We start from the raw sequence: 27505 nt of genomic DNA, 5'->3' as shown, positions 1-27505 counted from the left end.
AAAACACGAGAATCACACCCACTTTTCAAATTGAAATTTTAGTTTCTATTTGGAATAGAAATTTAGAAAAAAAACATTTAAAGGGCCTATTCAAACGTGGTATTATTCTATCCAAACAACATAAAGGTGAAGTATTATTACAAAATCCTAGGTGGCTTATTAGCTAGCTTCAAGCACTTGTTATACGGGTCAATGTTGAATTCTTCCATAGAACTCCCGATATCACATCTTTCCTGCATGTCGGCTGAGCTACTAGGGAGATGAAGGGCATCTAAAACTCCCAAAGAAGTCTTCCCCATCATCAGAAGAAAACTCGGGTTTTGACAAATCTGACAAGTAATGCCTGGAAAGAAAGCAACGAACTCAGAAAATTTACTACAAAACTGAGATACAACATCATTTTTAAAAAAGAAGCAAGAAGCAATGAGTTGTTACCTTATGAGGAACCTAGATTCTTTATGGAAATGTGTCCATCACAACTTGTCGGACCAAATCCACCAAATATTGCGGTTTGAATAACAGATTTTGACAATACATTTCCGCCATGTAAAAGGTCACCCTCAGGAGCTAGGGGAGCTAGAGGATGTCTTGGTGTCTCTCCTGATAGGGATGAGACATATTCTCCAAGCACAGATGATTCTTTTCTCATCAAACCCTCTTCCGCATGTGAAACTGCACATCTCTGATCATCCTCCAAAGCATTTGATTTCCATATCATTTCATTAACGCCTCTCTAAATAACGCAATAGAGATCATGTCCCATCATCTCAGGGGAAGATGTAACATTTGTGCTTGAATTATAAGATGCATTTGACACTTGAATGTTCCTCACAGCATCAGGGGAGGCCGCACATGCACGTATGTTCAGATCACTGGCATATGGATTTTGATGGGTCACCTACACCATGAGTGAAATGGCTCTATTTCATGCCAAATGATTCATGGTGAGGTCCACCTGGATGGCTCAGATGTTCTACATAGCATAACAAGTATAGTACAAATATCATAGTTCCTTAACAATTAATGGCAAACTTCATAAAGCTGTTACAACCAACTCTAATTCTATACTTATCTATTAAGATGCACCTCAAATCACAATTAATCAGATATCCATGATAAAATGAACATACTCCATTTTTTACTACAATGTGGAAGAGATGAGCAGTCTATTAAGATGCAATAAAGAGAACTCACAAAATTTGGCTATTTAGCCACATGTCTAACCTGAGTACAGCTTCATTCCATTAGACATCCCTGTGAACAATGTGAGGCCTGGATTCCTCATGAAGGTAAGCGAGACCTCTTGTTGTCCCCAAGCATATCTCGAAGTGGGTATGCCAATCCAGATGCAATTTACTCTCTTGCAAGGAAATGACAGCCATTAGCATTGAAATATAGTACAATCAAGATCTCCTACATCTACCTGTTACAGTAGGATTTTGAATTGTACTCTGTGTCCCATGCACCACTGCTGGCATGTGGGTGCGAGGTCTAGGCAATTCCTTCAGTGGGCCCATCATGTATGTGTAGTGGCCAGAAAACAAGCCAATCTAATCATCAGGTGGGCCACAATCCTGTCATGGTTCACCTCATGACAAGATATTTGGGCCATGGTACATACATGGCGGGGACCATGCCACATGAACAACATGGATTTTGCTAACATGGAGCACATTAGCACATCCCGTGCAGCCTTCTAGACCATCCATATAGTGGACAAACTCTTTATTGATCCCCTATCTCAAAAATCAAACAACTTCATAAAACTCTAATCTATTGCTCACTTTTAAAAGATCAAGAAAATTTTAAGATTGACAGTCCAACAAAAAATTTATATAAGATCATATGATTATAAACAGCTGAAAACTGCAGTCAATTGATCCATGAGAGTGGCCTATCACTAGGTCAGTTCATATTCTTCAAATCGATTGAATGCACTGTTCAAATTTTATCACTAACAGAATGGTATAAGGCTGCATTTGGATGGCATGTTTGGCTGCCACTTTAAACTAGTGGAAATAACCAATTCCTAATCCCCTGTAAAAATGTTAATGGCCTGTTTGGTTGCAACTTAAAAATGAGTTCATCTCATTTAGGGGGCATTTGGATAGTAAGCTACTTATGCCATAGGTAGCTTATCTTAGTTTCTACTTATTAAGAAGATAAGTATGTTTGGTAAACAACATACTTATCAGCTTCTCCTCTCTTTTGTCTCTCCTATTACATCTCTTCAGAAACTAATGAAAAGTAGAAAAGCAAGAAAAAAAAACCTGAAGTGACTAAGTACTTTAAGTAAAAAGTTATTTATAACTAATCATAAACCAAACTTACTTACCTGAATTAAGTCAGTTATCTAAAAAAATGGTTTCACTAAACAAAAAAGTCAGTTATCTACTGCAGTAAGTAGAAAAGCAATTTATTTGGTGGTATCCAGTTAGTTATCGCAGCCACTATCCGCTCATCTAGCAGTGTGCCCGGTAGTGTAAATCAGATCAATTGGTTTTCCTTACAAGCATTTTTCATTTGGAAATTCTAGTAGTCACTACAAGAAAGAGGGTTTTTAGCGACGAAAATTTTTATCATCGCTAAAAGTCACTTTTAGTGACGAAAATTCTTTTCGTCGCTAAAAGTTTATTTTTAGCGATGAAAATTTTCGTCGTTAAAGGCTGTGAACAGTTTTTGACAAAAATCGAAAGGTTTATTTATAGCTACGAAAAATTTCGTAGCTAAAAGATGTGGATAAGACTTCTAGCGACGAAGCTTTTCGTCGCTAAAGGCTGTGAATAGTTTTAGAAAAAAATCCGAAGGTTTACTTTTAGCTACGAAAATTTTCGTAGCTAAAGAATGTGGATGAGACTTTTAGCAACGAAAAGTTTCGTCGCTAAAGGCTGTGAACAGTTTTTGACGAAATTTGAAGGTTTACTTTTAGCTACGAAAATTTTCGTAGCTAAAAAACGTGGTTAAGACTTTTAGTGATGAAAATTTTCATCGTTAAATGCTGCAAATAAAAATTTCGAAGGTTTACTTTTAGCTATGAAAATTTTCGTAGCTAAAAAAAGTGGATGAGACTTTTAGCGATGAAACTTTTCGTCGCTAAAGGCTGTGAACGGTTTTGGACTAAATCCGAAGGTTTACTTTTAGCAATGAAAATTTTCATCGATAAAGGCTGTGAACAGTTTTGGACAAAATCTGAAGGTGGATGAGACTTTTAGCAACGAAAATTTTCATCGTTAAAGGCTATGAATAGTCTTTTAGAAAAATCCAAAGGTTTACTTTTAGCTACGAAAACGTTCGTAGGTAAAAAACGTGGATGAGACTTTTAGCGATGAAAATTTTCGTCGCTAAAGGGTCTCTTTTTTAAAAAAAAGTTCCATCTAAATTTTCTTGATATACACATGTTAGAATATAATTCATCATATTCTTCCTGATATACACCTGTTATATAATATATTTCATCATATTCACATCCATCTAAACCCAAACTACGTAAATCCATCCAAACATAAACTACATTCATCCAAACATAAACAATCCTATGGAAAAAAACAAATGAAAAGAGAGAGAACATATGAGAGGTGATCCAGACAAATGAAAAGAAAAACAACCTTAACCTAAACCTAAACTATAACCTACACTTATAGGTTTAGGTTTAGGTTTTAGGTTTAGGTTAAGGTTTAGGTTATAGGTTATAAGTTTAGGTTATAGGTTATAGGTTAAGGTTTAGGTTATAGGTTTTGGTTTAGGTTAAGGTTATAGGTTTAGGTTTTGGTTTAGTTTTAGTTTATAGGTTTAGGTTATAGGTTTAGGTTTTGGTTTTAGGTTTAGGTTAAAGTTATAAGTTTAGGTTATAGGTTATAAGTTATAGGTTAAGGTTTAGGTTATAGGTTTTGGTTTAGGTTAAGGTTATAGGTTTTGGTTTAGGTTATAGGTTTAGGTTTTGGTTTAGGTTTTAGTTTATAGGTTTAGGTTATAGGTTTAGGTTTTGGTTTTAGGTTTAGGTTAAAGTTATAAGTTTAGGTTATAGGTTATAGGTTATAGGTTAAGGTTTAGGTTATAGGTTTTGGTTTAGGTTAAGATTATCGGTTTCGGTTTAGGTTAAGGTTTAGGTTTAGGAAATAGGGTTTGGGTTTAGGCTTGGGTTTTCTAGTTTAGGTTTAGGTTAGGGAGTTGAGATTGGGATTGGGTGTAGGTTTAGGTTTAGGGATTTGAGAATATATTTAGGTTTTAGGTTTAGGTTTATGTTTAGGTTTTACCTTATAGGTTTAGGTTATAGGTTGAGGTTTTGGTTTTAGGTTTAGGTTAAGGTTATAAGTTTAGGTTATAGGTTATAGGTTAAGGTTTAGGTTATAGGTTTCGGTTTAGGTTAAGGTTATAGGTGTCGGTTTAGGTTAAGGTTATAGGTTTCGGTTTAAGTTAAGGTTTAAGTTTTGGGTTTAGGTTAAGGTTATAGGTTTACGTTATAGGTTAAGGTTATAGGTTAAGGTTATAGGTTTAGGTTAGGTATAGGTTTAGGTTATAGGTTATAGGTTATAACTTTGGAAATTGAGAATAGGTTAAGGTTTAGGTTTAGGAAATCGGGTTCGGGTTCGGGATCGGGTTTAGGTTTGGGTTTTCAAGTTTAGGTTTAGGTTTAGGTTAGGGAGTTGATATTAGGATTTGGTGTAGGTTTAGAGATTTGAGAATAGGTTAAGGTTTAGGTTTAGGAAATCGCGTTCGGGTTTGGGATTGGGTTTAGGATTGGGTTTTCAAGTTTAGGTTTAGGTTTAGGTTAGGGAGTTGAGATTGGGATTGGGTGTAGATTTAGGTTTATGGATTTAAGAATACATTTAGGTTTTAGGTTTAGGTTTATGTTTAGGTTTTAGCATATAGGTTTAGGTTATAGGTTTAGGTTTTGGTTTTAGGTTTAGGTTAAAATTATAAGTTTAGGTTATAGGTTATAGGTTATAGGTTAAGGTTTAGGTTATACGTTTTGGTTTAGATTAAGGTTATAGGTTTTAGTTCAGGTTATAAGTTTAGGTTTAGGTTTATGTTTAGGTTTTAGTTTATAGGTTTAGGTTTTGGTTTTAGGTTTAGGTTAAGGTTATAAGTTTAGGTTATAGGTTAAGGTTTAGGTTATAGGTTTTGGTTTAGGTTAAGGTTATAGGTTTTGCTTTAGGTTTAGGTTTTGGGTTTTGGTTAAGGTTATAGGTTTAGGTTATAGGTTAAGGTTACAGGTTTAGGTTAGGTTTAGGTTTAGGTTATAGGTTATAGGTTATAGGTTATAGGTTATAGCTTTGGGAATTGAGAATATGTTAAGGTTTAGGTTTAGGAAACCGGGTTCGGGTTCGGGATCGGGTTTAGGCTTGGGTTTTCAAGTTTAGGTTTAGGTTTAGGTTAGGGAGTTGAGATTAAGATTTGGTGTAGGTTTAGGTTTAGGGATTTGAGAATAGGTTAAGGTTTAGGTTTAGGAAATCGGGTTCGGGTTCGAGATCGAGTTTAGGCTTGGGTTTTCATGTTTAGGTTTAAGTTTAGGTTAGGGAGTTGAGATTAGGATTTGGTGTAGGTTTAGGTTTAGGGATTTGAGAATAGGTTAAGGTTTAGGTTTAGGTTTAGGAAATCGGGTTCGAGTTCGGGATCGGGTTTAGGCTTGTGTTTTCAAGTTTACGTTTAGGTTTAGGTTAGGGAGTTGAGATTGGGATTAGGTGTAGGTTTAGGTTTAAGGATTTGAGAATAGGTTAAGGTTTAGGTTTAGGTTATACGTTTAGGTTTTGGTTTTAGGTTTAGGTTAAGGTTATAAGTTTAGGTTATAGGTTATAGGTTAAGGTTTAGGTTTAGGTTAAGGTTATAGGTTTTGGTTTAGGTTTTGGGTTTATGTTGAGGTTATAGGTTTAGGTTTATAGGTTAAGTTTATAGGTTTAGGTTAGGTTTAAGTTTAGGTTATAGGTTATAGGTTATAGCTTTGGGAATTGAGAATAGGTTGAGGTTTAGATTTAGGAAATTTGGTTCGGGATCAGGTTTAGGCTTGGGTTTTCAAGTTTAGGTTCAGGTTTAGGTTAGGGAGTTGAGATTTGGATTTGGTGTAGGTTTAGCTTTAGGGAATTGAGAATAGGTTATGGTTTAGGATTAGGAAATGGAGTTTGGGTTAGAGATCGGGTTTAGGCTCGGGTTTTCATGTTTAGGTTTAGGTTTAGGTTAGGGAGTTGAGATTAGGATTTGGTGTAGGTTTAGCTTTAGGGATTTGAGAATAGGTTAAGGTTTAGGTTTAGGAAATCGGGTTCGGGATTGGGTTTAGGCTTGGGTTTTTAAGTTTAGGTTTAGGTTTAGGTTAGGGAGTTGAGATTGGGATTAGGTGTAGGTTTAGGTTTAGGGATTTGAGAATACATTTAGGTTTTAGGTTTAGGTTTAGGTTTTAGCTTTTAGGTTTAGGTTTTGGTTTTAAGTTTAGGTTAAGGTTATAAGTTTAGGTTATAGGTTATAGGTTATAGGTTATAGGTTATAAATTAAGGTTTAGGTTATAGGTTTTGGTTTAGGTTAAGGTTATAGGTTTTGGTTTAGGTTATAGGTTTAGGTTTAGGTTTAGGTTTAGGTTTTAGTTTATAGGTTTAGGTTATAGGTTTAGGTTTTGGTTTTAGGTTTAGGTTAAGGTTATAAGTTTAGGTTATAGGTTATAGGTTATAGGTTAAGGTTTAGGTTATAGGTTTTGGTTTAGGTTAAGGTTATAGGTTTTGGTTTAGGTTAAGGTTTAGGTTTTGGGTTTAGGTTAAGGTTATAGGTTTAGGTTACAGGTTATAGGTTTAGGTTAGGTTTAGGTTTAGGTTATAGGTTATAGCTTTGGGAATTGAGAATAGGTTAAGGTTTAAGTTCAGGAAATCGGGTTCGGGTTCGGGATCGGGTTTTGGTTTGGGTTTTCAAGTTTAGGTTTTGGTTTAGGTTAGGGAGTTGAGATAAGGATTTGGTGTAGGTTTAGGTTTAGGGATTTGAGAATAGGTTAGGGTTTAGGTTTAGGAAATTAGGTTCGGGTTCGGGATCAGGTTTAGGCTTGGGTTTTTATGTTTAAGTTTAGGTTTTGGTTAGGGAGTTGAGATTGGGATTAGGTGTAGGTTTAGGTTTAAGGATTTGAGAATACATTTAGGTTTTAGGTTTTAGGTTTAGGTTTAGGTCTAGGTTTTAGCTTATAGGTTTAGGTTTTGGTTTTAGGTTTAGGTTAAGGTTATAAGTTTAGGTTATAAGTTATAGGTTATAGGTTATAGGTTAAGGTTCAGGTTATAGGTTTTGGTTTAGGTTAAGGTTATAGGTTTTGGTTTAGGTTATAGGTTATAGGTTTAGGTTTAGGTTTTAGTTTATAGGTTTAGGTTATAGGTTTAAGTTTTGGTTTTAGGTTTAGGTTAAGGTTATAAGTTTAGGTTATAGGTTATAGGTTATAGGTTTAGGTTAAGGTTATAGGTTTTGGATTAGGTTTAGGTTTAGGTTAGGGATTTGAGAATAGGTTTGGGTTATAAGTATATGTTTAGGTTAGGTTATAGGTTAAGGTTTAGGGAATTGAGTTTAGGTTATAGGTTATAGGTTGTAGGTTAAAGTTTAGGTTATAGGTTCAGGTTATAGGTTATAGTTATAGGTTTAGGGTGTGGTTTAGGTTAAGGGTGTGGTCCCTATAAATACAAATATAAATAAGGCCACCAGCGCAAATGGTCAGGCCCCTCCAATGCTGTCCATAGGAAATGGACAGCTTCATCATGGTCATAACAGCGGTTCCCACCTTCCAGGGACCCCCTCTCATCCGGATAGCTCCGACGCACATCCGGGTCTTCTCCATTAATTTCAGGTAAATACATAAACATGGCCTGTCCAAATGGTCAGGCCCCTCCAATGCTGTCCATAAGAAATGGACAGCTTCATCATGGTCATAACAGTGGTTCCCACCTTACAGGGACCCCTGCTCAACATCTGGATAGCTCTGATGCACATCCGGGTTTGGTCCATCAATTTCGAGCTAATACATTTAAAAACAACGTAGGCATCTAATTTTTTATGGATGAAAACCAATCTTCCAAACTATTCATCAGGCAGTCCCTACAATGGATAGTAGTTGGACATTGAATGATTAAAAGCATTACCCACTTCTGTTGTTTTTCTGCATATACACAAGATTCATAGGCTGAAAAATTGCCATTGAGTTCGTGTTTTATGTTTAGTTAGTAGAGAAGGACAATCTCTTTATACCAAATGACCTATAGCTGATGAAAATTTCCAAGTAAATTGTACGAGGTTTACAGTAATCTTGGAGTGCAGAAAATTTCCAAGTATGTGCAATTCAGTCTGAGTTATTTCTCTAACTAGGATAGCCTTGGGAGGGTTGATACAAGGGATGGGCTGATTGCAAAAGGCCTGATTAAAACTATACCGGGTAATCTTGCCGGACAAAATCATTTTAGGACCAGCAAGATAACCCAGTATAGTTTTAATCAGCCTTTTGCAAACTCATCTCTCGTATCAACCCTCCCAAGGCTATCGTGATTAGAGAAATAACTCAGACCGAATTACACATACTTGGAAATTTTTTGCACTCCAAGATTACTATAAACCTCGTACCATTTACCTGGAAATTTTATAACATGAAATAGTACATGAGTGAGATAAGACAACGTAACCTTTTATATAAAAGCTAGAAATTGATAGGTTAAGATTGTCCTATCGAGGAGATTCTTAGGCATGGTCCATCTGCTGTTGGGACATACAGGCATGGGTTTGGATTATTGGACCATGGACCCCACCTGTCATTGAAAACCAAGGATTAAAATCAATGTATTGGGTATCATATCGTTCACCATCGATAAGGCAGCCAATACTTCAAACCTTGTTCAAAACTGTTTTATTCTATGCAAAGATGTAACATTGCTACACGATACTTATGATCGTGGTTTAAATCCAATGTTTGTTGCTATGAAGTGCTAAATTGTGTAGCTCATCCATGTACATAGACACCATTATAGATGCTCAAAGTTGTGTGCCACAGTGTATGAAACATAGCCAAAAAATATGGCGACTTTTATATTAGTAACCATCATAGGAATAGTTAAAAAGAAATGGGTTGTGGTCCTAATTCAATGATTTCAGAAATCAAATTATCAAATCATCTGATCATTGTGGTTCTTAGACAATGCTCCATCTACAATGATTGATGACAAGTTCTTGCCTTTTGATTATGTCTCCTACGCTTCTGAGCTCCAAGTAAGTGCATCTATCCATCCATCCATCCATCCATATGTGTGCACATACAATCTATGGCATAAGTACATACATACAAAATTTATGAGAGGAGTAAGCACCTAAACCTACACCTAATGTGTTGATGGTGGGTGGTTTAGGTTGTGTTTTAGAAGAGACCACATATCATTTATTCCTCAGTCCATTGGATTGATTTAGCATTCTTTCATTGACTTGATTTAGTATTTATTCCTCACCTAACCCATGTACTTAATGATTAAGGATATCAATTCTGGGAAGTAGATGTAATGTTAATAAAGTTATTGAGAGATCATTCTCAGTAAGTGTCTTTTAAAAGAAAATGATCCATTATAAGAGGGCAAGTTCCCTGTTTGTAAAGAACAAGGAAGATCCCTGTTATGCCGAGTTTGTACATGTGCCACACGCACGCACAGACAAAAATCCCAAATTTGGAAAATCCTAGTCACTGAATCTTCAGTCTGAGTAAATCGTAGTTGGCCCACATTAATTCATTTTTATAGGCTAGGGAGTTGAGATTAGGATTAGGTTATAGGTTTAGGTTTAGGTTTAGGAAATCGGGATCGGGATCGGGAATGGGTTTATGTTTGGGTTTTCAAGTTTAGGTTTAGGTTTAGGTTAGGGAGTTGAGATTAGGATTAGGTGTAGGTTTAGGTTTAGGGATTTGAGAATACATTTAGGTTTTAGGTTTAGGTTTAGGTTATAGGTTATAGGTTTAGGTTTAGGTTTTAGGTTTAGGTTAAGGTTTAGGTTTAGGTTATAAGTGTAGGTTATAGGTTTAGTTTATAAGTGTAGGTTATACAAAGGAATTTAGTTATAAGAAGTGGGACAGAATCTGCGTAGAGTAGATGAGAAAAAAAATTTAGCCACATACAAAAAATATTGAACCTAGTATTATCTACTACATACTAGTAACATACAACCAATATTGGGGCACCATGCCATAAGCTACAAGAATTTCATCTCCCCCTAATCAAGGTATCCTCCATTGATAACACACATATATATATATATATATATATATATATATATATATATATATATATATATATATATATATATATATATATATATATATATTATGTTGTTTATTTTCATTCACATTCACAAATACAATACACTGAGAATGCCTTTTAGGTGATGTAACACTCAAACTGCCACCAAGAATCCATTTAAAAAATTATAGCCACACTAGGACGCAAAATATTGCTCTTGAGCATCATATCAACCCATTGAACAATACAATACACTAACTTGATATTATGGAGGCATTTTACATGTTGCTCAATGCATCGATTTTGGTTTTCTTTTCCTTCAAATAAAAATATAAAGAAAAAAGATACTATGCGTGCATGCTTGTGTGTTTGTGTGGATGCGTGTGCCTGAGGGCATGGTGGTGTGTTGAATATGCTTTCCACAAAAAAGGTTAAACTCACATTGGTTTATGTGAGCAAGAATAGTAGAGTATTTGAGCAACCAACATGATCCTAATGGGGCTAACTTAGAACAAGACTAACATAATCGGTTTACATGATCCTAATGGAAGATAGTTCAATATCCTTTGTATAGGTAGTCAACTTACACTATGCGGTGGAGAAGGAACAATTGAACATTTTGAATTACCATATGCTAACTTGATCTCCACTTCTTTCATATCATAGACACCTCATTCTTTTCATTCATGCAAGCATTGATTGAGCTCTGCTCTGTTGCCAGCACATGTATGGATGCTCCCACAACTTAATAAGACTGCAAGAATGAATTAATTAAACACAGTACTGAAAAGAATAAATTTTCTAAGCCCATACACACTTCAATCCCTTTGCCAACCACTTGCAAACACATTTGAGATCTAACGTTAACATAGGATGGGCCACATGCTTTGAATCTTTGGGCATGACAAATTACCATATAGACTTAGCAATTGAAATGATTGAGTCCCACAAATCATTGCACTCCACATGATCAAATTCCTCTTAGGAATTTCATCAAATACACCATGTGCACACCCAATCTCTTCATCCCTTGTATTGTCCTAGTACAGTCTTGTATAAAACAATCATCTTGAGAAAATTGAATAATATAAGAATCATCAATGCATCTTTTAAATGAAAAATACCTTACAGTTTGTCCACAAATCAAAAGTTCAAAAGTAGAGATTGACTAGTATATCCAAAATGAGTTCATTTAGATCTCTTTTTTTTTTTTTCGAAGGAAAGGAAAAAAATATTAAGAATTTATACATCAAATTGTTTTTCTTAATCAAAATTCACTAGTGGAATTTATACATTCTTCTTCATGCAACTCATCAATCTCAACATCTTCATTTCAGACACTCAAACTAAATATGGTCACACCCAATCTCTTCATCCCTTGTATTGTCCTAGTACAGTCTTGTATAAAACAATCATCTTGAGAAAATTGAATAATATAAGAATCATCAATGCATCTTTTAAATGAAAAATACCTTACAGTTTGTCCACAAATCAAAAGTTCAAAAGTAGAGATTGACTAGTATATCCAAAATGAGTTCATTTAGATCTCTTTTTTTTTTTTTTTGAAGGAAAGGAAAAAAATAATAAGAATTTATACATCAAATTGTTTTTCTTAATCAAAATTCACTAGTGGAATTTATACATTCTTCTTCATGCAACTCATCAATCTCAACATCTTCATTTCAGACACTCAAACTAAATATGGTGGCCATCAGATGTAAATGCTAAAGAATCTTTAGATCAAATGCATTACTAATCCAATCCTATGTATTACAAAATGCAGTATTTTGGTGTAATACAAGCTGAGCTTCATCAGTGAAAACAGAAACATGTAAACTGGATATGGATGTCCATCTACACTACGTGAAAAATGGAAAAAAATGACAGATTTAGAGACGGTTCTGGACCGTCTCTAAAATTGCTTGGTTTAGAGACACTTTAGAGACGGCCGTAAACCGTCTCTAAAATTTTAGATGGCCCCTGACCGTCCTTAATATTCTCTTAAAAATTTGAACGTCCACAAATCATTTAAGACGGTCGTTGACCGTCTTATATGGGTCATTTGAGACGGTCATTGGCCGTCCGCATTAGAGACGGTCCTTGACCGTCTTATATGCGGCCATCTGAGACGGTCATTGGCCGTCTCTATTAGAGACGGTCATTGGCCGTCTTTTACTTGTAATCTGAGACTGTCAAAGACCGTCTCTATTAGAGACGGTTCTTAGCCGTCTTATAGTCCTGGCAAAGACCGTCTCTATTAGAGACTGTCCTAAACCGTCTCTATTAGAGACGGTCCTAAACCGTCTCTATTGGAGACTGTCAAAGACCGTCTCTATCAGAGACGGTCCTAAACCGTCTTATAGCCCTGTCAAAGACCGTCTCTAATGCTCAGGTCAAATTTTAAGAAGCTCAAAAAAATTATGAATTTTGAAAAAAAAAATTAGTTGAGAAGCTTAGAAAAATAATTAAGAATGTTTAAGGAAATTTTAAATTTTGAAAAAAAACTGTAATTTTATAAAAATCTAGATTTTGAAAAAAAAATTAAGAACTTTGAATAATGTTGATAATTTTGAAAAAAAAAATGATAAAAAAATGGTATTTTGAAAAAGAAAATTAAAAAATTAAACAAAATTGTGAAAAAATTGATAAATTGTAAAAAAATATATATTTTTTAAAAAAGAAAACTAGATTTTGTATTTTTACAAGAAAAATTAAAAAGTTATATAACAAAAGTGAGATTTAAAAAATGATATTTTGAAAAGGAAAAATTAAAAAATTAAACAAAATTGTGAAAAAGTTGACAAATTGTAAAAAAATATATATTTTTTTAAAAAGGAAAACTAGATTTTGTATTTTGATAAGAAAAGTTAAAAAGTTATATAACAAAAGTGAGATTTAAAAAATGATATTTTGAAAAAAAAATTTAAAATTAAATAAATTTGTGAAAAAATTGACAAATTGTAAAAAAAAAAATATATTTTTAAAAAGAAAACTAAATTTTGTATTTTGACAAGAAAAATTGAAATGTTAGATAACAAAAGTGAGATTAAAAAAATGATATTTTGAAAAAGAAAATTAAAAAAATTAAAAAATTTTGTGAAAAAATTGACAAATTGTAAAAAAATATATATTTTAAAAAAGAAAACTAAATTTTGTAAAAAAAATGTTAAATTTATTTATAATGAAAATGATATTTAGTTGAAAGAGTAAAAAAAATATACATTTTGAAAAAAAAATGTTAAATTTATTTGTGAAAAACAAAATTACTAAATTATTAGGCACATCCACTAATTGAACCTTTAATCGTTTTTGGACAATATAATCAGCTCAAATTGAAGAGTAAATAACTTCAGATGTTTAAATCAAATTTCACTGAAATTGTTGATCAATCTTGCATGCCCAATATCTTTCTCATATGTAGCATGATTGGGGCGAGTAACTAGTCAAATTGAGAGTATTGATCAGTAAAATAGAGTGAATGAACTAGACATGTAAAATGGGCCAAATATTCTGGTTAGAATTGTGACCCAACTTACTGACTTCGTGAGAACTTAAGAATTGATGTTAGTAAGTTTTGTGGGCCCCATCATGATGTATGTCGAACATCAACACCGTGGATTTGATGTGTCCCCTTTAGGTTATGAGATATCTCAAAAATCATCGGTAAACGAAACTCAAGTGGGCCATACCATTTAAAACTATGTGAAGACATCCTAAAAAATATAAAAGCATTTGGTGGGGCCCACATGATTTTTGGATGCGGTTGAAACTTGGTCTGACCCCTCATCCAAGTGGGACACACATAATGAGTGGGTTGGATATGTGAATCACATTTAAGCAGGCCCAATATATGATTATGAATGTTTTGAGGAAACTTTTCTCCACTACATTTAAGTGAGTTACTCGTTACCTTTACTAGAGTAAACTCTGTGGGATTCACCATTTTTTATTTATTTTATCCACTCCATTCATCCATGTTAACAGATAATTTGAGGTCTAAAGAACAAAAGGGAAGCATATCCAAAGCTCAAGTGGACCACACCACAGGAAATAGTGTGATTGAACCTCTACCATTTAAAATTTCTTGAGGGCCATAGAAGTTTTGAATCAAGCTGATGTTTGTGTTTTCTATTCATTTATATATTTTTGATATTATGAATAACCTTTACTATGTGAAGACATCTAAAAAAATATAAACAGTACAATATTGGATGTCATACCATTTTGGGGCCATAAAAGTTTTGGATGAAGTTGATTTTTGTTTTTTCCCTTCATCTGGCCCTGTATGACCTAATTAACATATTGGATGTCAAATAAACAGTACAGTAAGCCTTAGGAGGATTTTAATGATGGATATCCAATTACTATTGATTTCATGTGGTGTGGTGCACCTAAGATTTCTGTGGTGGGGTCCACTACAGATTTATATCTGCCTCATTCTTTGGCTCATGACGTAAAATAATATCTCAAAATGGATGGACGGTGTGGATATAACAAATACATCATAGTGGGGCCCACAAAACTTGGTGGATGTTGGTCGGTGCTCTATGGGTCCCACCATGATGTATGTGTTTCATCCAAGTGGGACACACATAATGAATAGGCTAGATCTATGAACCACATCTAGGTGGGCCCAATAAATGATTATTTTTAAGGTCGTGGCCCACCATGGAATGGTGCATCTGACTGATGGGGCAAATCCAAAGTTCAAGTGGACCCACCATAGAGAAGAGTGGGATAGTGACACCCACTATTGAAACCTTCTTAGCGCCCGCCGCAATGTTTATTTGAGATCCAACCTGTTTATAAGTTAATACAGACATGGATGCAGTTGAAAATTGGTTTGACCCCTCATCCAAGTGGGACACACGTAATGAGTGGGTTGGATATGTGAATCACATTTAGGCAAACCCAATATATGATTATGAATATTCTAAGGAAACCCCTCCATTATATTATGTGGCGTGACCCACATTTAGGCTGATGTTTGTGTTTTCCCTTCATTCATATTTTTTTGATATTATGAACATGTTGGATGATGCTCTGTGGGCCCCATGGCTGGTGGTCGATGTATGTGTTTCATCCTATCCGTTCATCCATTTTTACTGATCATTTCATGGCTTATCCCAAAAAGAGGAGTTACCCTCCATTAAAATATTCATAATCATTTGTTGGGCCCACCGAGATGTGGTTCACAAATCTAGCCCATCCATTATGTGTGTCCCACTTGGATGAGGAGTCAGACCAAGTTTCAAATGCATAAAAATTTCAGGTGGGCCCCACCAAGTGCTTTTATATGTTTTAGGCATTTCTTCACATGATTTTAAATGGTATGGCTCACCTAAGTTCCGTATATGGCTGATTTTTGGGATATCCCATAATTTAAAGGGGGTCCATCAAATGCACGGTGTTGATGTTTGACACATGTTATGGTGGGGCCCACACAGCTTGACCTTTGTGTTTAATCCAAGCCGTCCCCATGAGGTCAAGCTGTGTGGGCCCCACCATGACATGTGTCAAACATCAACACCGTGCATTTGATGGGTCCCTTTTAAATTATAGGATATCCCAAAAATCAGCCGTATATGGAACTCCGGTGGGCCATACCATCTAAAATCATGTGAAGACATGCCTAAAACATATAAAAGCACTTGGTAGGCCCCACCTAAAATTTGGATGCATTTAAAACTTGATATGACCCCTCATCCAAGTGACACACACATAATGGATGGGCTGGATTTGTGAATCACATCTCAGTGGGCCCAAAAAATAGTTATGAATGTTTTAATGGAGGGTAACCCCTCTCAACTTTTGTATGTGGTGTGGCTCACACAAGTAATAGATTGATTTGATTTTTAATCCCTGGGCCCACCATGGGATGGTGCATCTGACTGATATGGTAGATGTTTGACACGCATCACGGTAGGGCCCACAGAGCCCGGACTGATCACGGCCTAAATTTGGGCGTGCGCTTAAAAATAGAGCCGCGCCCAAAAAAACCCCCAAATCCCAATGTCTCCCTCCCTCTCTCTCGCTCTGGCTCTTGCTCTCTCTCTCCGTTCCCTAACCCACATCTCCTTCCATCTCTTTCTTTGATCCAAGCTTTAGGGTTCTCTTCTCTCTTTTCTTATCTACATGGAGAACGCCAAAGAATCTAATCATGGCAACAAACCCAACGAAGAAAACCCTAACCCTAACTCCGAGTCCGAACCGGAACCCGAATCCATCCCCTTATCTTGACAGCCTTCCCGCGCGCCCTTCACCAGCCTCAGCCAAGTTGATGCCGATCTGGCCCTCGCCCGTACACTTTAAGAACAAGTTCGCCGTTATTCTGTTTAGGGTTTGGGTTTTCTTGAATCAACTCCTTTCATTCTCTGTCTTTTTTGTTGATTGGGTTTTGTTGCTTATGGGCCAGGAAAGGGCGTATATGATGCTTAAAATGAATGGCGGTGATGGAAGCGGTTATGGAAGTTCTGATAGTGGTGGTTATGTTTATGAAGATGAAGCTGGTGATGATCCGAATGATGATGGGAATGATGCTGGGAGCATTGATGATGGTGAAGATGCATTCAATGTGCATAGACGGGCCCCGAGTGAGGATGAATTGGGTGCGGAGATTGACCCGTCAGCGTTTGATAGTGATGAGGCATATGCGAGGGCCCTTCAGGATGCAGAGGAGCGAGAAGTTGTTTTTCGCTTGATGGCCCTTGCCGGCATCAATGATTGTGAGTTCACTCGAACTATGGTATTTTAAATTAGACAAAATTTGGTTGGATTGCATGGCATGAATTTCCATGACTGCTGCACTACACTTACATTGGACACCATTAGCACCTGAACCGTTTGTGGGATAGGTTCTACTGTGGTCGGGCCTCTGTAGATGATATCACCAATTGGGTTGTCTTATCTATCATATCTGATGACTTCTAAATGGATTACAGCATGGGAAAAGCTCGCCAGTTGGATCTGTAGGATAATCCAATCTGTGCAATTTGTGGAGACTGGTCTATTTATTTGGGGGCCCACTCAATTCAAAGTATCATCATTGTTATATTTGGGCCTCTTTCAACTTCCAATTGTTATGTACAATTACAGTTCAAAATATGGGTCTCAATTTTTTTAATCAAAATGATGAATGAATAACAATGGAATGGAGCATGTAATTTTTTCTAAACAGCGATTTTAAAAAACTAAAATTTATTGACAGCATGAGATTGAAGGAATTACTAGCTGCTATGGTCTTAAGATAAGCTTTTGATTGTGTGGGTGATTTGAAGTTATCGACCATGATAAATTTATCATGCGAAAATTTGCATATTCAATGTGTTCAACATGTAGCTATTTCTCAGATGCTTCTCATATTTGCTAACCTTTCATTTGCAACTAGTCCATGATCAATGTTGGTGCATGCGTATTAATTAACTGAGTATATTCTTATATGGGAGATTGGTATATGAGAGGTAGATGATGCATGGGAACCAGATTCTTTATGAAAATTTTAAGTTACCTTTAGATCCTACTCCATCTATCATCTATCACTTCTGGCAGCCTTTTTCAAAGTCTTCACGTCTTATGACTGCAAATTTCATCAGACAACATAGCCCACTGGATTATTCAAAGCACCCTTTGGTGATATTCCTTCTAAAGCATCCGGCCTCTATCATTATAGAAGCCAATTTTGAATAACAGCTATGGTTTTTGGCTAGGACAAGCTGATGCAAAAGAGTTTTAGGGTCCTCCAAATTGCAAAATCAAATGAGTAGAAAAGGAGTTGGTTTAATGACCTCCACTCTTAAACACTTAATTCACATGTTCATCATTATTTTTCATTAATTTTCTTTTTCTTTTTAATTTTCTTAACCATGCATGGCGTGCATTTGAAAATAGCGAGTGTAGTTTGGTTTGAAAATGACGTTTCGCATGCGTGGCATGCATTTCTTTTAAGATGGTAATTTGGTTTTACTGAAGACAATTGAATTACATAGCCAAGTGTTTAATGTAGGGAACTTCTCAGAAAATGTTATTCTGAATTTATAATATATAACCTATTCTCAAATCCCAAAACCTATAATTTTTTTTAATAGCTGATTGCTGCCTCTGGCATGTTTTAGATACATGATGCTCTACATATTGTTCCCCTTTGGTTGGATCCTTGTCAAATAAATAAACAATATATTATGGTTCCTTTCAATTTTTGCTGATTCTGATTTTTCTGTAGCTGATAAATTAACCTGGGGTGTCATCTTACTCCCATATATTTGGCTTTTGGCAGATCCTGTGTTCTTCTTTTTCTCTATTAGTTACTTAGACTATCAAATGTTGATTTTCTTTCATTGTTTAGTTTTTGGTGTATGTGATTGTCTGCATTACTGTAAATTATTGCTCATTTTACCATTTTTGGAACCCACACAAATGATCTTGGCTCGCTTAAGTTTGTCACAAAAAACTTGCCACCAATGCTTGTTACTAAAACTTAAGTTACTGATGAGTACAATCTAATGATTGAATCTCTTTGGTGGTGGAAACTCTTTAAGTACTTGAGACTGTGTTCCCTACTTCTTAGCTCCCTCTTGATCTAGCATATACGGAAACATGGCCACTTTGATTGCAGTAATTTTAGCCTAAGAGGAGACATGCAGTTTCAGTTTCTTTTATATTAGATTTTTTTTTGTTTCATTCTTTCTCTTTTTTCCCTTTTTGTTTGGACAATTGAGAACTGTTAGAGAAATTGGGCTTCCTCTTATATCTTCTTCTGCTATCCAATTTCATAAACACTTACATATAACATGTGTTGATACTCTATGATCTTAGTGAAAGTTTAAAGTGCAAGGCAAACTCACTTGATTTTTTTGATTTCATTTGATTTTTTTTGTATGGATGCATCATGCATGGTTTTATGATAAAACACATGTATGTATGTGTGTATATGTATGCATGCACACATGGATGGATGAAACGTATGCATGCATGCATGGATGGACAGATTATGCATGTGTGTATGCATGCATACATGCATGGATGGATTTATGTGTGTGTATATGTATGTATGTATGCATGCATGGATGGAAGACTGGATGGATGGATCATCACGCATGTGTGTGTATGTGTGTATGCATGCATGGATAGATGGATGGATTGTTAGATCATGGATGGATGGATCATCATGCATGTGTTTATGTATGTATGTATGCATGCATGGATGAATGGATGTATCATCATGCATGTTTGTATGCATGTATGTATGTATGCATGATCCCAAACCTAAACCCGACCCCAAACCCGAACCCGATTTCCTAAACCTAAACCTTAACTTATCCTCAATTCCCTAAAGCTATAACCTATAACCTATAACCTATAACCTAAAACCTACACCTAATCATGTGCATATATTTGCGGATATATATAGATCCATGTATCGGTTGCATGGATCTATATATAGGTTGCATTATAGGGAAACATTTAATGATGTGTCATACAGGTTGTGGCTATCAAAGATATAATATCACCTCCTTATAGGGAAACATTTAATGATGTGTACAGGTAAATTCATTTTTTTTATTCCTTATATTGTTTCCCAGTTATATTTGTGTTGGTTTCAGAGTACAGGTAGCAATAAAAAGTGTTGGTCGATTGTGGCTTATAGACAAAGGGATGAGTAACCAACAATACGAATATGGGAGGCCTTCCCCAGGTATCCAAATACTTTTAGATACAATCATGTTGTTTTTAAATGTATTAGATTGAAATTGATGGAGCAGACCCGGATGTGCGTCGGAGCTATCCGGATGTTGAGCGGGGGTCCTTGGAAGGTGGGAATCGCTGTTATGACCATGATGAAGCTGTCCATTTCTTATGGACAACATTGGAGTGGTCTGACCATTTGGACAGGCCATGTTTATGTATTAACTCGAAATTAATGGAGCAGACCCGGATGTGCGTCGAAGCTATTCGGAAGAGCGGGGTTCCCTGGAAAGAGGGAACCGCTATTATGACCATGATGAAGCTGTCCATTTTTTATGGACAGCATTGGAAGGGCCTGGCCATTTGCCCCGGATGGCCATGTTTATATCTGTATTTGCAGGGACCATACCCTTAACCTAAACCAAAACTTATGACTTAAAACCTTAACCTATAACCTAAACCTCAACCTTAACCTAAACCTAAACCTTAACTTAAAACCTAAACCTAAACCTAAAACCTAAATGTATTCTCAAATCCCTAAACCTAAACCTACACTTAATCCTAATCTTAACTCCCTAACCTAAACCTATACCTAAACTTGAAAACCCAAACATAAACCCAATCCCGAACCTGAACCTAAACCTTAACCTTAACCTATTTTTAATTCCCTAAACCTATATCTTATAACCTAAACCTAAACCTAAACCTAAACCTTAACCTATACCTATACCTATAACCTAAACCTAAACCTAAACCTAAACCTTAACCTAAACCTATAACCTTAACCTAAAACCTAAACCTATAACCTAAACCTAAATCAAAACATATAACCAAAACCAAAATCAAAACCAAAACTTATATCCTAAACCCAAATGCATTCTCAAATCCTATAACCCATAATCTAAACCTAAACCTAAACCTAAACCTAAACTTATAACCTATAACCAAGACCAAAACCTATAACCTAAACCAAAGCTAAAACCTATAGCCTAAACCCGAACCCATTCTCAAATCTAAAAACCTATAACCTAAACCGTTAACCTATAACCTAAATCAAAACCTATAACCTAAACCAAACCCAAACCTAAACCTAAAACCAAAACCTAAAACCTAAACCTATAATCTTTAACCTAAATCAAAATATATAATCAAAACCAAATCCCAAAACCCAAACCTAAACCTAAACCTAAAACCTAAACCTAAACCTATAACCTAAACTCAAATCCCTAAACCTAATCCTATAACCTAAACTCAAATCCCTAAACCTTAACTTATAACCTAACCTAAACCTATACTTATAACCTAAAACTATTCTCAAATCCCAAAACCTATAATCTAAACCTAACCTTTCCCTAAACCTATAACCAAAACTCAATTCCCTAAACCTAAACCTAGACCTAAACCTAAACCTATAGCCTAAACTCAAATCCCTAAACCTTAACCTATAACCTAACTTAAACCTATACTTATAACTTAAAACTATTCCTAAATCCCAAAACCTATAACCTAAACCTAAGCTTTCCCTAAACATATAAGCTAAACTTAATTCCCTAAAGCTAAACCTACACCTAATCCTAATCTCAACTCCCTAATCTAAACCTAAACATAAACTTGAAAACTCAAACTTAAACCCAATCCCGAACCTGAACCCGATTTCCTAAACCTAAACCATAACCCATTCTCAAATCCAAAAACCTATAACCAAAACCAAAACTTATAACCTAAACCTGAACCCATTCTCAAATCCCAAAACCTATAACCGAAACCAAAACCAAAACCTATAACCTAAACCCGAACCCATTTTCAAATTCCAAAACCTATAACCTAAACATAAACCATAACCTAAACCTATAACCTATAACCAAAACCTATAACCTAAACCTAAACCTTAACTTAAACCTATAACCTATAATATAAATCAAAACCTAAACGTAAACCTAAAACCTAAACCTATAACCTATAACCTAAATCAAAACCTATTACCTTTCCCTAAACCTTAACCTAAACCTATAACCTATAACCTAAATCAAAACCAAAACCAAACATAAACCTAAACCTAAACCTATAACCTATAACCTAAACCTAAACCTAAAACCTAATGTATTCTCAAATCTCTAAACCTAAACCTACAACTAATCATAATCTCAACTCCCTAACCTAAACCTAAACCTAAACTTGATAACCCAAACCTAAACCCGATCCTGAACCCAAACCCGATTTCCTAAACCTAAACCTTAACCTATTCTCAATTCCCTAAACCCATTGCTTATAACCTAAACTGAAATCAAAACCTATACCTTAACCTAAACCTATAACCTATAACCTAAACATAAACCTAAAACCTAAATGTATTCTTAAATCCCTAAACCTAAACCTACAACTAATCCTAATCTCAATTCCCTAACCTAAACCTAAACCTAAACTTGAAAACAAAAACCTAAACCCGATCCCGAACCCGAACCTGATTTTCTAAACCTAAACCTTAACCTATTCTCAATTCCTTAAACCAATTTCTTATAACCTAAACCGAAACCTAAACTTATACCTTAACCTAAACCTATAACCTATAACCTAAACATAAACCTAAAATCTAAATGTATTCTCAAATCCCTAAACCTAAACCTACACCTAATCCTAATCTCAACTCCCTAACCTAAACCTAAACCTAAACTTGAAAACTCAAACCTAAACCCGATCGCGAACCCGAACCCGATTTCCTAAACCTAAACCTTAACCTATTCTCAATTCCCTAAACCTTAACCTATTCTCAATTCCCTAAACCTTAACCTATAGCTTATAACCTAAACCTAAACCTTAACCTAAACCTATAACCTATAGCATAAACCTAAACCTAAACCTAAACCTAAGCCTGTAACCTATAACCTAAACCTAAACCTAAAACCTAAATGTCTTCTCAAATCCTTAAACCTAAACCTAAACCTTAACCTAAACATATAACCTATAGCCTTAACCTAAACCTATAACCTATAACCTAAACATAAACCTAAAACCTAAATGTATTCTCAAATCTCTAAACCTAAACCTACACCTAATCCTAATCTCAACTCCCTAACCTAAACCTAAACCTAAACTTGAAAACCAAAACCTAAACCCGATCCCGAACCTGAACCCGATTTCCTAAACCTAAACCTTAACCTATTCTCAATTCCTTAAACCAATTGCTTATAACATAAACCGAAACCTAAACTTATACCTTAACCTAAACCTATAACCTATAACCTAAACATAAACTTAAAACCTAAATGTATTCTCGAATCCCTAAACCTAAACCTACACCTAATCCTAATCTCAACTCCCTAACCTAAACCTAAACCTAAACTTGAAAACTCAAACCTAAACCCGAACCCGAACCCAAACCCGATTTCCTAAACCTAAACCTTAACTTATTCTCAATTCCCTAAACCTATAGCTTATAACCTAAACTTAAACCTAAACCTTAACCTAAACCTTAACCTAAACCTATAACCTATAGCATAAACCTAAACTTAAACCTAAACCTGTAACCTATAACCTAAACCTAAACCCAAAACCTAAATGTATTCTCAAATCCTAAAACCTAAATCTAAACCTTAACCTAAACCTATAACCTATGGCCTTAACCTAAACCTATAACCTATAACCTAAATATAAACCTAAAACCTAAATGTATTCTCAAATTCCTAAACCTAAACCTACACCTAATCCAAATCTCAACTCCCTAACCTAAACCTAAACCTAAACTTGAAAACCAAAACCTAAACCCGATCCCGAACCCGAACCCGATTTCTTAAGCCTAAACCTTAACCTATCCTCAATTCCCTAAACCTATAGCTTATAACTTAAACTTAAACCTAAACCTAAACCTTAACCTAAGCCTATAACCTATAGCATAAACCTAAACCTAAACCTAAACCTATAACCTATAACTTAAACCTAAACCTAAAACCTAAATGTATTCTCAAATCCTTAAACCTAAACCTAAACCTTAACCTAAACCTTAACCTAAATCTATAACCTATAGCCTTAACCTAAACATGTAACTTATAACCTAAACCTAAACCTAAAACCTAAATGTATTCTCAAATCCCTAAACCTAAACCTATACCTAATCCTAATCTCAACTCCCTAACCTAAACCTAAACCTAAACTTGAAAATCCAAACCTAAACCCGATCCCGAACCCGAACCCGATTTCCTAAACCTAAACCTTAACCTATTCTCAATTCCCTAAACCTATTGCTTATAACCTAAACCGAAACCTAAACCTATACCTAAACTTAAACCTAAACCTAAACCTAAAACCTATAACCTAAACATAAACCTAAAACCTAAATGTATTCTCAAATCCCTAAACCTAAACCTACAGCTAATCCTAATCTAAACTCCCTAACCTAAACCTAAACCTAAACTTGATAACCTAAACCTAAACACGATCCCAAACCCGAACCCGATTTCCTAAACCTTAACCTTAACCTATTCTCAATTCCCTAAACCTATTGCTTATAACCTAAACCGAAACCTAAGCCTAAACCTAAACCTAAACCTAAACTTAAACCTATAACCTATAACCTAAACATAAACCTAAAACCTAAATGTATTCTCAAATCCTTAAACCCAAACCTACACCTAATCCTAATCTCAACTCCCTAACCTAAACCTAAACCTAAACTTGAAAACTTAAACCTAAACCCGATCCTGAACCCAAACCCGATTTCCTAAACCTAAACATTAATGTATTCTTAAATCCCTAAACCTAAACCTACACCTAATCCTAATCTCAACTCCCTAACCTAAACCTAAACCTGAACTTCAAAATCCAAACCTAAACCCGATCCCGAACCCAAACTCGATTTCCTAAACCTAAACCTTAACCTATTCTCAATTCCCTAAACCCATTGCTTATAACCTAAACCGAAACCTAAACATATACCTTAACCTAAACCTATAACCTATAACCTAAACATAAACCTATAACCTAAATGTATTCTCAAATCCCTAAACCTAAACCTACACCTAATCCTAATCTCAACTCCCTAACCTAAACCTAAACCTAAACTTGAAAACTCAAACCTAAACTCGATCCCGAACCCGAACCCGATTTCCTAAACCTAAACCTTAATGTATTCTCAAATCCCTAAACCTAAGCCTACACCTAATCCTAATCTCAACTCCCTAACATAAACCTAAACCTAAACTTGAAAACCAAAACCTAAACCTGATCTCGAACCCGAACTCGATTTCCTAAACCTAAACCTTAACCTATTCTCAATTTCCTAAACCTATAGCTTATAACCTAAACCTTAACCTATTCTCAATTTCCTAAACCTATAGCTTATAACCTAAACCTAAACCTAAACCTAAAACCTAAATGTATTCTCGAATCCCTAAACCTAAACCTACACCTAATCCGAATCTCAACTCCCTAACCTAAACCTAAACCTAAACTTGAAAACCCAAACCTAAACCCGATCTCGAACCCGAACCCGATTTCCTAAACCTAAACCTTAACCTATTCTCAATTCCCTAAACCTTTATCTTGTAACCTAAACCTAAGCCTAAAGCTATACCTAAACCTGTAACCTATAACTTAAACCTAAACCTAAAACCTATTGCTTATAAGCTAAACCTAAACCTAAACCTAAACCTTAACCTAAACCTAAATGTATTCTCAAATCCCTAAACCTAAACCTACACCTAATCCTAATCTCAATTCCCTAATCCAAACCTAAACCCGATCCCGAACCCGAACCCGATTTCCTAAACCTAAACGTTAACTTATAACCTAATATAAACCTAAACCTATTACCTGCACTTATAACCTAAACCTATAACCTAAACATAAGCCTAAAACCTAAACCTAAACTTAAAATCGAAATGTATTTTCAAATCCTTGAACCTAAACCTACACCTAATCCTAATCTCAACTCCCTAACCTAAACTTAAACCTAAACTTGATAACCCAAACCTAAACTCGATCCCAAACTCAGACCCGATTTCCTAAACCTAAACCTTAACCTTAACCTATTCTCAATTCCCTAAAGCTATAACCTATATACTATAACCTATAACTAAAACCTAAACCTTAACCTAAACCTATAACCTAAGCCTAAACCTTAACCTAAACCTAAACCAAAACCTATAACCTACACCTTAACCTATAACCTATAACCTAAACTTATAACCTATAACCTATAACCTAAACTTATAACCTATAACCTAATCCTAAACCTAAAACCTAACACCTAAAACCTAAAACCTAAACCTAAACCTATGTTAATGATCAGTTTTTTTTTAAAAAAGTGCTCACTTTTTTGGAAGAAGTTTATGCAAATTTTCATGATTTTGAATTATAATGTTTTGTTGGTTTAATATTTTTTTTTTCAGGTGAAAGACGCAAAAAGAAAATTGTTGTTGATTTTTTTTCTTTTTTTATTTATGATGTTAAACTTATATGTATTTATGTGTGGATGAATGTAATGTGGATAAGATTGCTTATGTTTGGATGGATTAGTTTATGTTTGGATGAATGTAGTTTATGTTGGATTTACGTAGTTTGGGTTTAGATGGATGTAGTTTATGTTTGGATGAATGTAGTTTATGTTGGATTTACGTAGTTTAGGTTTAGATGGATGTGAATGTGAATATGATGAAATATATTATATAACAGGTGTATATCAGGAAGAATATGATGATGTAATAGGTGTATATTGACCCTCTTATAAGTGACGGTCCATGATAGTCCTTTTTAAGGACGGTCATTTAAGGACGGTCATGGACCGTCCTTTGAAGGCTCATCAGAGATGGTCTACGACAGTCTTTTTTAAGGACGGTCCATGACCGTCCCTTTAACCGTCCTTTAAAGGCTCATAAGAGACTGTCCGAGACCGTCCTTTTTAAGGACGGTTCACGACCGTCCTTTTTTCGTCAATAAAAATGACGGTTTTCGACCATCCTTTAAGTAATACGACACGTCAAAATTTGACGGCCCTTGTGATGGTCCATGACCATCCTTTTTGGTCATTTGAGACGGTTTTGGATCGTCCTTTTTTTACAATTTTGGCGTAGTGCTAGGTGTAAGGCATGGCTACCAGATGTAAAACATGGAGACTCATGCAGGCATGTACATAAAAACATGAACACAAGTAGAGAGAGATGAAGGAATCTCCAAAATCTAGCCATTAAAAAGAAAAACGGAAAGCAAATGTTTGGAATTACACTGAACACAGGAAAGAATCTAATAACTATGAAACAGTCCAATCTCCAATCTTCAATCGACAACTACGAAATAACCTAATAAGGTACAACTAAAAATACATTCTCAGTAGCCGCAAGCAGATCGGTCTGATGGAAGACCAAAAAAACTACAAATTTCTAATAACAGGACATCAAGATATCAGTCCCTTCTTGCTAAAATCGAAAATAGAAACTCAACATTTCAAGGATCTTGTGCAGCTTGTATCCAGATTCCAAGCTATCAAGTTAAGAAGCATCCAAAAGGGTAAAAACATTAAGGCTACATTTGGATGCACAAGCGAACATAATTACAAACATTCAGTTTAATCAAGAGATTTGCAAAATGAAAGTATCAGAAGAATCAAAAGTGAAAAC

General features: G+C 35.2%; 1 protein-coding gene and 1 long non-coding RNA gene across 16 annotated transcripts; both read left to right on the top strand.

The window, feature by feature from the left end:
- Positions 1-4418: 4418 nt before the first annotated feature.
- On the top strand, positions 4419-7389 carry LOC131255497 (uncharacterized). 15 transcript variants are annotated; one of them, XR_009176093.1, is made up of 5 exons: positions 4419-4526; positions 5272-5586; positions 6554-6643; positions 6677-6978; positions 7126-7167. It is a non-coding gene; the product is annotated as an uncharacterized LOC131255497 (long non-coding RNA). The 15 variants fall into 15 exon arrangements; XR_009176098.1 differs by lacking the exon at positions 7126-7167 and having other exon boundaries at positions 4423-4526; positions 6554-6598; positions 6658-6757; positions 6795-7055; XR_009176096.1 differs by lacking the exon at positions 7126-7167 and having other exon boundaries at positions 4423-4526; positions 6554-6598; positions 6651-6757; positions 6795-7055.
- A 1761-nt stretch (positions 7390-9150) lies between these two features.
- LOC131255016 (E3 ubiquitin ligase BIG BROTHER-related-like) lies at positions 9151-17270 on the top strand. The gene is made up of 2 exons (XM_058255715.1): positions 9151-9207; positions 16633-17270. The coding sequence occupies exons 1-2, from the start codon at positions 9151-9153 to the stop codon at positions 16969-16971; spliced, it is 396 nt and encodes a 131-aa protein (XP_058111698.1). The 3' UTR covers positions 16972-17270.
- Positions 17271-27505: the final 10235 nt, after the last annotated feature.

The sequence above is a fragment of the Magnolia sinica genome, chromosome 9, assembly GCF_029962835.1.
Source record: "Magnolia sinica isolate HGM2019 chromosome 9, MsV1, whole genome shotgun sequence".
Taxonomy (NCBI): Eukaryota; Viridiplantae; Streptophyta; class Magnoliopsida; order Magnoliales; family Magnoliaceae; genus Magnolia; species Magnolia sinica.
Note: the sequence above shows the minus strand (reverse complement) of the source record. Positions and strands in the feature narration are given on the sequence as shown.